Source organism: Haemaphysalis longicornis, unplaced genomic scaffold (genome assembly GCF_048455015.1).
Source record: "Haemaphysalis longicornis isolate Haplotype H1 unplaced genomic scaffold, Haemaphysalis longicornis Haplotype H1 scaffold_4, whole genome shotgun sequence".
Classification (NCBI taxonomy): Eukaryota; Metazoa; Arthropoda; class Arachnida; order Ixodida; family Ixodidae; genus Haemaphysalis; species Haemaphysalis longicornis.
In genome coordinates, this window is record NW_027526361.1 from 223,151,465 (window position 1) to 223,164,743 (window position 13,279).

Sequence of the window (13,279 nt, forward strand, 5' to 3'; positions counted from 1 at the left end):
TAAACGCTTCAGTAAAAGATCCATAATTTAATTTCCAAGAATGCACTCAGAAACAATTTCTTTGAGGTTTAGTGAAAACATTGTCTCCATTAGACAATCCGCTCACACTGACTGGCGGTAGCACTTGTGCTGCCAGTCTATGACAAGCAGGTTGAAGACATCTATTATAATCATATTTTTGACATTAAAAGTCTGCAAATGACCATACAACTTCAGCATAAAGAATCGTCAGCATCCGGGGCCGATAAACAGCACACAAAATAAACGCTCGCTCGCCAAGCGATACTTTCAGACACAAACTTTCAAGATTACTTATTTTTTCCTCAGCGCTTACATTGATACCACATTTTGCCACAGCAACCACACCGCTTTCGCGAGAACCTCTATCATGTCTAAACAACTGATAACCCGGAGGCACAGTTTCACAGTCAAGCACCTAGTCATGTAGCCATCTATACGTGATAACGCATAGATCGGGATCGTAAAGCATCAAAAGATTTTCTAGTTTTTGTGCCTTATTAACTATGCTCCTGGCATTAAGTTCAAGAAGAAAATACTGTCGTTTCATTGGGAGCTAGCTTGAGGCAGGAGTTTCGGGACTGCAGCTTGGTCTACTGGACTGGGAAGCTTGTACTGCTTTCAGAGTTCCTTTCGGTCTCCAGCTACATTGTGCCAAACAAAAAAAACTGCCCGTCGATACTAATTTAATGCTAACATTATCTTTTTGACCAAAGATTGGTCTCCTACACTTGCCTCAAGTAGTTTCCGCTTCCGGATGGTGTCCGCACAGTAGCCATTTTGAATGTATATTCCCGTATTTTTCAGTTATTTTACGTTTTAGATGCGACTGCATCTCATTCACTCGCCTTGTCCCTCCATACGGCGTTGTCCGCACCTCCCCCTACACTATAGAAAAACAATAGTTAGAGGCACCCGGTTTCGATCCCGCGACCCTGTGGGAGGAACGCGAGGTACATGGTGCTCTTCCCACTGCGCCACAAAACCGAGACAGAATCGAATGCTACGAACGCGCCTTATATCCTTGATTCATTCAAACTACGTGAAGATGCTACTGATACAACGCATGATGGGGCAATGATTAACACTTGCAATAAAAGAAAAGAAGCTCACACTTACAGCAACAATTATGGAGTAAAGGTCGTTGCGACAGCGAAGCCCCAGGCATGCCACTTAGATTGACCAAGATTGGCCAATAAAACATAATATTAATCATAAACATAATAATCATACGCGTTCCCGACACGTTTCACGCGATTTCAGAATCAATCCAACGGAAACACCAAGTGAACCCCAGGATGCGTCGCATCTACACAGGGTTCCCCTCGCGGGGAGGTGGGCGCAATTTTTTATGAAGATTGATCGATCGATTGATTAATTGATTGATCGATCGATTGATTGATTGATGATTAATTAATTAATTAATTAATTAATTAATTAATTAATTAATTAATTAATTGATTAATTAATTGATTGATTGATTGATTGATTGATTGATTGATTGATTGATTGATTGATTGTAGGGTTTAACGCGCCGACTCAACGCAGCCGATGAGCCGCGCCGTAGTGGAGGGCTCCGGATTAATTTTGACCACCTGCTCATCTTTATCTTGCACCGAATACTCGTACACAAGGGCGTTTTTGCTTTTGCCTCCATCAGAAAAGCGGCCGCCGCTGCTGGTAATCGAACCCGCGACCTAGTGCTCAGCAGCGCAATGCCTTAGCCACTGAGCCACCGCGGCGGGTACGTTTTTAAAAAGATCCTTCTTTACTCCGTAATCTTCAAAGAGAAGAATAATCGGGCGCTTCGGAGTGCGAGTACCCAGGCGGTGAATTCGTTCTACTGAAGACAGTGTACATTCGACTTTTTTTAAAAAGGCTTCATTTACAACCTTTTCACGTAAAACTATTTCAGTTTCATTTGCCTCTTCAGGAATTCCGAACACGATAAGATTTGCCCCTCGGCTGCGGTCTTCTGTGTTCGCCAGTTTCGCTGGCGGCGCGTTCATTTCGTCTTGAATGTTATCTACAACTAACTTCAGACTTTCACTACCACTGGCACCATTTTGTAAATTCACCACATCATTCCCAAACTGGTGAAGACGTTTGCTAAAGTTTGCAGTGCTTTCTCGGTTCTCTGAAGGCGATTTGTGAAAGCAACAACGTCTGATTGAATGGATGGTTGCCCATTCATAATTGCTTCGAACTTTTCTTCTACGTTTGGCCAAGGGTTTTCCTCTATGTCCGCACAGAGAACCAGACCACAGACACAAAGACAGTCATAAGAAATGCTCAACCACTTCGGTGGGCACAGCAGAACAACTACAAAGCGATCGTCGCTACTAAAACAAGAACCTTTACGAACCTGAACCAGATACAACAGGCGCATGTTGAAATGTCGGCAACCAGCGCTTGCGCCATGCCCAATGATGTAGTCCACTTGTGGTCGGCCTTTTATACTTGGCTCTGCTGTCGTCACGAAGTCAGAAGTCGAGAAGGGTTCGAAATTGACGGCAGCGCTCGCTACATTTTCGGTGCCGCTGCCCGATGATCCGGGGACCCTCGTGGCTGCACAGGGTAAAACTGTTCCTTTGGTTATCAGCAGCAGCGCCTAAAAGAGATAAAACAGACGCGTGTTGAAATGCCTGCACCCAGCGCTTGCACCGTGCCCACTTCAAACAGCGTTTAATCAAACCGTGTCATCGCAAAAAAAATGTCAATATCATGCAAAAACAGGCTGGTAAACGCAAGTTCGCAGCGGCTAGCTGATGCCAAGCTCAGTCTCTACATAAAACCAGTCATGCGGGCGCAGTGTTGGGCTTGGTACGCGCTGATGAACGGAGCTCAAAAGACAAGGGCAGTATAAATAAAACGAATACAGTTGAAAGAACAATCAGATCACGCCTGGAGGGTCTCGTAGATGGCTCAAACATATTCAGAAGCTTGAGAAAAACGCCGCGCGGAGAATGGCTGAGTGACGGACAACGACGAAATACAATTCTTGTAAAGCTCTTTTCAATTCGTTCTAGACAAATGGCCTGGATGCTCCTCCATTTCTAGATTGTGTTTGCGTGTTTTCGTTGGCTTTCATTGGTTCATCTTGTGCCCCTAGTTACCCACACCATCAGCGGTCTGGCCGCAATTCACGCAACACCGCCCTCCTCCTGCTCCTATCCCGCCCCTTCCCAGACCTCTCCCCCTTGTGCATGGGTTCCACGTATGTGCCGCCGTTTTCAGCTTTCGTAGTGAACACGTCAGGCTGGTTCTTGCTCCCCCCCCCCCTGGCATGGTGCTCGATCAGCGCTGGGGTTAGCGCACTTGGCAGCTGTGCCCGCTACGCGAGTTCACATATTACGAGAAATGAAATGCTGGATCTGTATCTCTTTCCTTTGCAGCGGGGCCACTTTGGTACCATTTGCGTTAATGATAGAAAACAACTACAGTCACTTTTCTCGTTTGATGAGACGTCTAGGTTCTCGCCTTAAAATATACGGAAATGCCTGCGCGATAGTGGTGAGGGCGTCCTCCCCTAGTGGAGTCGAGTGAGGCCAGTTTAAACTCGATTAACCCACTTTATTACGTTTGTGAAAACGACCTTAAGTGTCGGTAAGGCATAACGATCTTCTTTGCAACTTTGGTGTATTTGATAGAACATCGAAGTGAACCCATTGGAGGAATTATGACCTAATTGAAAGTGCATATCGCGTTACTTTTAACGCCGGGATATTTCTCGTGCCTTGTAACGCTGGAATGCACTGCGCATAAAGCGTTAAAACCTTCATACGTGAATGCGCTGACAAGACTAAGAAGACTTTGTGGTGGAAATCTCACTCCCAGATGCCGCAGCACCTTCGCAAGGAACGGTCGCCCCTGAGGCGCGAGTTGTTCGAAGATTTACAGAAGGAACCATCGGTGTTTCCGTCCCAGCAGTACGGGATCCCACCCGACAAGGTCAACGACCCAGAGGTGCGCGAATCGCTGCTCCACTACGTCCGTGCCATCATCGACGAGGCGGCCGCCTGCGCTGATGTCCTCAGGGCCTGCTACAATCCGGAGGATGAATCCGGTCAGCCGGGAAACCTGCACAAATGGAACACTAAAGGAGCAAAGGGTTCCATGAGGAAGGTAAGGAGTGGCATGACGCTCAAATTTCGTCGTCTGAACAGTTAAAGCTTCTAAAAGCAGAGCTGTTTAGGCCAACTTTATCCGTCTGTCGCATTAGAAAGCCTCGAAGCCTGTGCAAATAATGTGGTTTTGACGTTCCATGAATGAAACTCGAAACCTGTACGCCGTTAAACCAGCAACCTAACCATTGGACACCCTAAATACCCGAGAGCAACGGCTTAGCAGTGGTGGGGGAAAATACCATTTGCAGCCAATTGAAAAAAAAAAAAACGCTTCCGGAGGTCAAAATCGAACCCGGGTTTCTCGCGTTACGAAACCGGCGCCTATCCGATTTACCTATCATTGCATTCCTGGCGCACAGTCTTTCCTTTGCGTCCGTAGCAAGGACGTTGGCTTTGGACTTGGCCGCAGGTTCTTGCGCGTTCTGATGCGGTCCACTTTTGGAGACATGTGAAAGCCTGCGGACTAAACTATCCGGACCTGCCATCATAGAGAAATTCCAGCGGCAAGTTTTGAAATAAGTGAGACGTGCAACAGCCGGTTCTTCGACAAAGGAAGAGGGGCCGCGAGCTCTGCTGTATCTCCAGCCTTTCGCCGCTGGTGCAAGCTGCGTCAATATTTTTCGCTTGCAGCGCCTAGGAGAGACACTTTTAAATATAGAGTGCTAGAGCAATATTACGGCGGCAAGATCTGCAGGGCAGATAATGCGCTGTTCCGTATAATGCAAATGGTTTAATTTTGAGTGCAGGACCTGCCTAGCAGATCATGCCCCGATATGCGACATAGAGCACCAGCCCCTTCCGTAGCACGCAGCGGCAGTATAAACCTAGAAACGCAGGTTGTATTGAAACTGAAATTGGCTATAGTTTCTTACAGGAAGTACCTCGAAATTTATATCTAAAAAATGCATGCCGAAAAATAAACATGCTTATTCGTGCTATACAACAGGAGAGGCGCTGGGGAACCGTCAGCAATGACCGAAAAACAACGTGCGCTCGCGCTCAGAGGATCAGATCCCCTTCCTCTTCGACTTCAAAGAGTGGATGATGGTGATGGTTAACAATGGGCATCCTTGATTTACCTGTCCTGGATGGTCCGCGGGTAGTGTGAGGACTGCGTTCGGACCGGAAGCCCCATAGGAATACATGGGAATATCTAGTGCCGGATAACGTATCGGGCAGTCCGCGGATGATCCCGGACTGAGGATCAAGGAGGCCAAATGCTGCGTTAACCGAAACCATTGATTCCTTTTAAGTACCGGGTACAAGATGCGGCAGGCATGACTGCTGAGACGCACAGACCCTTTCATACCTTTCAAGGTGTTCCCTCAGCGGAACCTTCGCTGCGGTGAGAATATGTACGTAAAGCGCCAGGAACATCGGGGTTCATGTTAGGAAAGATATCTGCATCTGTTTCAGAAATGTAGCTCTCATGTTCTCGCAGCAATTGTCCTGTACCGCAAAGTATTGAGAAATCCCAAAACATCAATATGGCAACATTCTCCGAAGTGGACGCTCGTCGCAGTTAGCATTGGCATTTCCAGCTCTTGGTGGCAGCGTGCCTGGCGCAATGAATTAACAGCGGTAACTCCGAACTGCGTCAGTTATAGGCCTAAGCGGTTTCTGGCGCTAAAATGACCTAAAACAGAAATATTGCTCATATATAAAAAAATGTAGCCGGCGCGATGGCCAGCAGTCTGAGTTTTAAAACTTCGCCGCACCACACGGAATGCTGAATTGAGCAATATTCGAGGCATTTCATTTTTAAAGATCACGTAATTTAACCAATCTAGTGCCCAATAATTATGGTGGCACGGGTGCTGTAATAGCTTCGAAGGTGGTTCGCACACAGCACAATGATGTTATGGAGCAAACGTTCCGCCGTACAGAAGTAATAGCTTTATGCATGAAGTGTAGAAAACGCCAAAGGACGAATATGCCTACACAAATTCAGCCCACGGGATAGGGAACACGTAGTTGTGCCAGAGCTTCGTCAAAATGTGTGAGGTGCAATATTTTTTATTTATTGTGAGCGCATTTTTGCCTGATCAGTCAGAACATCCGGCGTCGTTGTCATCGGATGGCTGCAAAAAATAGTCGACGGCCCATAAAACCATGCCCTCCTCTGTCAAACGACGACGATGGTTGAACGCAAAGCACTCTTGTGACAGAATCTTTGGTTGCTGTCTAAGGTTCCCAAGCCGCTTCCACTATGTCTAAATTGAGCAACCAGATATACGCTGGCTTCATAACGCGAGGAAGCAAAGTTCGATTTCGGGAACCCAAATATTTTTCACTTTCACTTCGGCGTTTTCGCGCTACACACTCCATCAGTGAGAACACCTTTGGTCAAAAAAATACAGAGAGGAATATCAAAAGGCGATGAAACGAACGCAAAGAACAGGAGGCAACATTGACACGGCGCTAAATAAATGCTCGATGAGTATCAGCCGGTGAAACCCAAAAATACAGTACCTAAGTTCCCATTTGTCTGGAAATGTGGACCTCTAAGAAAGGTGCCACCTAATTAGTGGAATTTTCAACCACGGTCGTCGTTTCTCGCCTGCCTTAATGCAAAAATTTCTGTTGTGCTCCGGGTCTCTGTCTGTCCGTCTGTCTGCCCTTCGATTGAGCCACCAAACCAACCGTAAAAAAAATTCTTCAAAATAAGGAAACCGTTTCCAGACTACTAAAGCTGGTAGCACGCTTCATACTTGTCAACATTGCTGACCAAAACGAAAACTATTTGAGGCAACAAATAAATACAAACTTCTTCAAGAGAGTGTTTATTTAAAGTAGATGTGTGCTAGATTTTCGTAATAGCAACTTTGAAAATTCAGTGTTTCGAAACTTTTAGTACCCACACTACAGAAAAAAGAGCTCGCGCTTGAGCTCAAGGTGGCCCTCGAAACCAAACAGTAACAAGAGCTCCCAAACGATGCTGCAGGAGCAGTGCTGACGCGCGAAAATTGAAGTGAGCGAGCCTAAACTGTATTTATCATGGCCAGAGCTAAGCGGGACTGAAAGAGGGTGCGAGGTGTTGGGGTGAAACGGAAGAGGCTCTGGTGAAAAACGACAGAGCTTTTTGATATTTGCAGCAAAACGAGCTCACACGCGGCAAAATTTATATTACCTCAACGCTATAAATTTTCTGTGGCTGGTTATCTAACCCTTAATCAAGTGCGAATTTAACGAGGACTTGGCAACTGCTACGCTAGAATTACCAGCACGTTGGAGTTCTTAGGATGCATTTAATTGAAAAGAAAACAAATAGGGATGCAGTAGAGGGACTAGATTCTGCCCGTAGTCTACTTTTTGTGCTCTAGAAAGAAGTAGACGGAATCAATACAGGAGGTGATATGAAAACTGATAAGAGGTGACAAAACTCCTTTCGCGCCGATCTCAAACTGACACTGAAGTGGGCTTGTGGAGCTCTGTTTTTGCTTGCACTGAGTAGACTGGCTCAATTTAACACACTTTTTATCGTTTATCCGGTTGACAAGTCGGTAATTATTTTATAAAGCGCGTAAGAAGAAAAAATCCAGCGTTAACATCCCCCTCGTGAGGGGCACTATCAAATGCAGAGCATTTCCGCTCTTCTCTTCCAGCGTAGACGTTCTCGATGAAGTCGATGGTGAAACGTGGCGCGGCTATGACACAACACAATCCAACACAATCCACTTTAATCCCATCCAATCCAAATCCAAACCAATCCAATCCAAGCCAAGCCAAGCCAAGCCAAGCCAAGCCAAGCCAAGCCAAGCCAAGCCAAGCCAATTCAATCGAATCCAATCCAATGCCCCTCGCGAAAGAGTGTTATAGCGCCGAAATCGTGCCACCACACGAACGCGTGATGTTGAGGTCACGATCACGCCACAGATGTTAGCGACCGGAGAGCGCGCGAACGACATATGTGCTTTAAGCGCGAACCGACCGCGGCGAGAGAGCGCGATGCGAGCGCATCAGCAGCTTCTTGACGTAGTTTGAATGAGGCAAGGATATAAGGCGCGTTCGTAGCCTCCCATTCTGTGTCGGCTTTGTGGCGCAGTGGGTAGAGCACCATGTACATTGCGTTCCGCCCGCAGGGTCAAGGGATCGAAACCAGGCGCCGGATAGTATTTTTTTTATATAGTGTAGAGGGAGGGGTGCGGACTTCGACTACGGACGTTAACGCGGGTGACATCGTGAGTTACTGAAATGCTCTGCATTTAAAACTATCATGCGGGGCTCCCAGGCTGCCGCACCAACTAAAGGCTGTGACAACGGGAAGAGATGCACCTTGATTGCACGATGTTAAAGAATAGCATTCAAGCAAGTTTCGGTTTCAGTTCTGTAAAGCAACATTCTTGACATCCGATGGCATTGTTGGATGGGCATTCTCGATATCTCAGTAATCGTCGTACCGCGCTTCTGCCATGTTGTCGACTGTAAAATGTCCAAGATAAGCCTCCCAGAACGGCTTGGAATCGTAGCAATCAGCAGCCGAGGCCTGCGCAGTGGATGAACGCCCTCCGCGTCACCGCAGACGCTCGAATGCCATGCGCGTTTCCCCCGTAGTTGGAGCTTGCCTCACTCATGCCTGTATCGTAAAAAGCGTGTTTGCACCAGGCGAAGGGTCTGCTGATTCTGGCCTGTGTCCACTGCCCGCAAGCAGTCGGTGTTTATGACAACAGCACGGCGACGAGAACTCGCTATCGTGTCAATGTACGTCTGCGCGCCTTCTGCGAATTCGTTCGTGGAGCAGTGAACGTTACGGCCCAAAAATGGTGAACTCAGCATAGAAAACATCGCCGAAAACGAAAAAAATCAACCTACAAAACAAAGAATGTTTTCTCGAGGATGCGAAGTTGCAACTTGGAAAACAACATTGCTAGCGCCCCAGACCATTCGGCCACGGGCCAACGCTGCCAGCGTGGAAAATGTGAGGTATATAATGTATAACCAGTTTACACTTTTATTTAGTTATAGTATTTTAAGCAGCCTAGGTGACTGTTGTATAGCGCTCGTGCAGTAAGCGTTTCCCAAATTTTCACAATATCTCACGTCTAGCAATTGCATTTCTTAGACGGAAAAGCGTTCGCAGATGCGTAGTCGGGCTGCTGACCGCTGTCCTGGTTGACCCAACGCAAAAAACTGCTTCTTGCTCCCTTGTTTTACGCTGTACGGTAAAGGTTCAGTTGATTTTATTTCCTTTGTACCTATATTGACTCCGCTAACTTCTCCCGCATTCAAGTGGCCTTAGGTTTTCCTACTAGCGTAGCAGTCAGCGAAGCGTCGCACGTGCGCTTGCGCAGCGCGTGTGCGGAGAGACCTTAACTTGAAGCTTGATACAGTGTACAAACTAACAAAATAAAGAAACGCACATTCTTCCATTCACAAACGTGTCGTGGCTTAGTTTCAATTTAGCGAACGAATTGCGACGACCCGTCGGCTGCCGGCGAACTGAACGCTGGTCCGACTGACTCTGCCGGAAGGTCGGCGAGCCCTGCAGTAGCACAGTCAAGCCAAGTCCTTTCCGCCACTGCGGAGGTTCCTGGTACAACTGGAATCAGGTCCTACGCGGAGGTCGGGCGGTCGGGTGTCAACCCGGCACTTGGGGATGCGATTGAAGCTGGAAAGCGGATCGAGATCGCTGAACTATGACTTTCTTTGGCTGGGGGACGATGCGAACCCCTGTAATCCAGCGTGGGAGGAGGCCGGGGAGTCAAGTTGCGAAAGTAGCAAGTGCCGCAAGCGTACAGTCGTTGTATTGGGAATCCCGATTAAATTCGGGAAACCATTACGGGCCGGGGGACTGGCGACCTTTGTAACCGCAAGCTTTGGCGGGGCGAGCGACCTGATCGCTATAAGTCGGGGGGAGTGACATACCCCTGTAACCGAATGTCATGGGGGCCAGATGTTGTACAGTCCGTATGAGGCCGGGGGGGGGGGGGGTCGCGCCCCACTGTAACCTTGCTGTGAGGGGCCTATAGATTGATCTTCTCTGGCTACCACGGGACGTGCTACCTCGAGCTACTGGGTGTTCCGCACGGGGAAAACGAGGAAAGGTGAGGTTAGTACACCTACCGGGGAAACTCTCCTGGCTTAGTAACGGCTAGTAGGCCCGGACCGATCTCCTCTGCCGAGCCGCTACACCACGGCAATGCCAAAAGACTCTTGTTCCATTGTGCGAAAGAGTAGGCACAGAGGAGGACATAAGAAAAGGGCTCGCAGACCCAGTGGGACCCTTGCGAACGTGGTTGGCTTGCCAACATGTGTACTTAAATAGGGTACTTCCTGTCTCCGACAGTTGGGGCCCAGTTATCGGACCCTATGGGTGAGCGGTAACCCGTGGCAGGGACCGCATATTAGGCAATTGGCACTGTCTGATGCCCTCGCTGAGCAATCAGTCTTGGAAGAGAGTCAGACAAAAGGATTGGAGCAAAATTGCTTCCCTCATTCCTACCCTTTTTCCCATAACCCATTCCGATGTCCAAGTTCCCGTTCCCAGCAACCCACCCTATCCGGCTTTTTCCTAGGGGGGACAAGAGGGGCCCCCCGGGCTCGTCCCCCTGGCGGTGGGTCGCAAGAAAGTATTTCCCGTTAATTTCTCTCTACTTCGTGTGGACAAAATCCTCTTTGCCGATTGGCCCTATTTTTGTACTGTTGCTATTGGGTATAACCGGTTGTACTTCGTGTGGTACCGGGGAGCTATTGAAAGCTCCATTTACTCGATGTCGTCACACGAAGACGCCACAGAAAATGCAGGAGGTTGCGTAGAGGGCAGTATTTTAGAGTTGATGTTTGTACTAAATAAATTTGCGTAAATGCACTCAGAGTTGTCGAAACATGGCCTATGGACTCCAGACTACAATTTGCGCTTGTAATACCACGATGTTTACAAATTACTTCAGTTTCCGTTTAAGAGGCCGGTGCTACCTCACAGATGTCGAGCTGATGCAGTGCAAAGAGAAGGTGGACCAAAAGCGAAGTGTGGTATCGTGACCACTAAACCACTTTTTTACTCACTTTGACATGCAAGTGTTGATTTGAGGACCGTGGTATTTGCGTGCAGGCTGCCCTAGCCCAGCTGCCGATTCAGATGCCGACGGTGAAACTGGAAGCGGTCCCCACGAAGGAAGACGCGGATAGTGAAATGACGGCCATGACGCTGTCCCGCCAGCAGTCGGAAAAATCGCCGAAGCTGCGTTTTCTCTCCAGGATCTTTGGAGGTGGTTCGCAGGCTGCTAGCCGGCCCACGTCCGTGAGCCAGAGCATGATAGAGAAGTCTGAGAGTCGCTACACCAAGTCGAGGCATTCAAGCTGGAGGACCATGTCTTTCTTCAACCAACTTGTGGTGAGCATTGGATCTTAAATGGAGCAATCGCACTGCGTCCCGTGAGCGTACGAACTGTGCCGAGATAGTAAAAACGTTCAAGAGAGGGCAGTGAAGAAAAAAACCATGGATAAAAACATGCTAAGGTACACAGATAGGCTTAACTTTCTGTGTACATATATTCTATTACCGGGTGTACACGTTAAAACGAAGATAAAAGAACGAACAGCACGTTCACCCTCACACGCAAGTCGCCTCCAACTGGTAGGTCGTCAACAAGAAACACTAATTTTTAAAGGTGAAAGGATATTTAAAAAAAAAAGCCAGAGCATCAGCGTTTAGTCAACCGGCGGTAGGTGTCCCCTTGAACATTGTGGGATGTTTTGCGCCCCGCTGAGTTACCTGCCTCGAAGGTGTCTGCCGGACCGACATCCACTCACGCTTTGCGCAGGCTAAATGATACTTGTAAGGTTAAATCCTGTCATTAACAGATAAATTTTAAGCAGAGCGTAGCGAATTATAAACCGCCCTAACCAGACTCATTTCGGAAATTCCTAAATAGCAATTTAAATGCGACCCGAAATATTGCCGGGAACCATGCATTTGGTTTGTTTATTTGTGTTTTGTTTTTGCCGACCTGCTGAGCGGGACTGTGTTATCTGTGTTATCCGTGGGCCAAGTGAAGCGCGCGTTCCATTCTTTACGGCGCACGTCTTATCTGCTTTGATAGGGAGAGCGTATCGAACTAACTTTACCAGCCTAGAATAATCTTCTTTGATCTGCTATGTTCAGGATGTAAACCGATGGTTCGAGAAACACTCGCGCCGAAAGATAAAAAGCCTGCAGAACAGACGCCGCGGTATTCGACTCGCCGCCCCTCGCCTGGGCACGTCACTTTGTCGACTGCTGCTTCGCCGCCTGTGTATTCTTTGAGTTGTTAGGGGAGCACAAGTTCACTCCAATAAACTTGTTTTCCTTGTTTCTTTTGCATCCGAAAATGTGAACACTTTATTTCGCATAGCAGCATTTTGTACTTCGCTGCCCATTGTGTTACTGGGGGGGGGGGAGGGGGGGGGAGTACTTTCTTGCGACTTCAAGGGTTGAATTTTTCTTCAAATATTTTCCTTTTCATTATTATTTTTCGCGAAAGCTGACAGTGCCCACTATCGTATGAAAACTGAAATGCCTCGGCGGGAAACGATAGGTTAGTGTCAAGAAACCTAATGTTGGCGCCGTTAAAATGATCCGCGGTAAGTCCTCTTCTCTGGAGTGTGGAACCGGCTGATAAAGTTGTAGCAAGTCAATGATTTGTAGGTTCACCTCTTGATGGAGTAGCGTCAAAGAATGAACTATTTGCATTTTCTGATTAAAATCGATTTTCCAATAGGCCTGAATGTCGGCGTGGCTATACTTCCACTGTGAGTGCGTTTTCCTCTGAAGTGTAAGGCATGAATGCAAGTAGTGCGAATTAAGTGGTGGGAAGTAACGTGAATAGATGTGTCACAAAAATGGTTTGTAGATTGTGATATTCACTTCCAAGGCCAATTTTTCTGTGACCTGGTATAGAAAGGTGGTGCATGAAACGGCTACAAAAAGAAGAGTAACGTTTTTATGTGGGCTGGAAACTAACAGGGAACTTGAAAATAAAAACTGGCACCGACCAAGAATGTTTAAAATCCAAAAAAGACGTTTCGGCTCCCGTACGGGTGCCTTGTTCAGAATCTATCAAGAATGTTTAAAATCTAAAAAAGACGTTTCGGCTCCTGTAGGCCTTGTTCACAATCTATTGTGAACAAGGCACCCGTACGATAGCCGAAACGTC

General features: G+C 47.5%; 1 protein-coding gene across 1 annotated transcript in view; it reads left to right on the plus strand.

The window, feature by feature from the left end:
• Positions 1-3,770: 3,770 nt before the first annotated feature.
• Positions 3,771-13,279, plus strand: part of LOC144178081 (atypical protein kinase C-like) — a 36,155-nt gene continuing 26,646 nt past the window's right edge. Inside the window, exons 1-2 of the mRNA XM_077705609.1 lie at positions 3,771-4,143; positions 11,197-11,478. Coding sequence (XP_077561735.1) covers positions 3,856-4,143; positions 11,197-11,478 — 570 coding nt within the window. The 5' untranslated portion in view covers positions 3,771-3,855. The remainder of the gene's footprint in view (positions 4,144-11,196; positions 11,479-13,279) is intronic.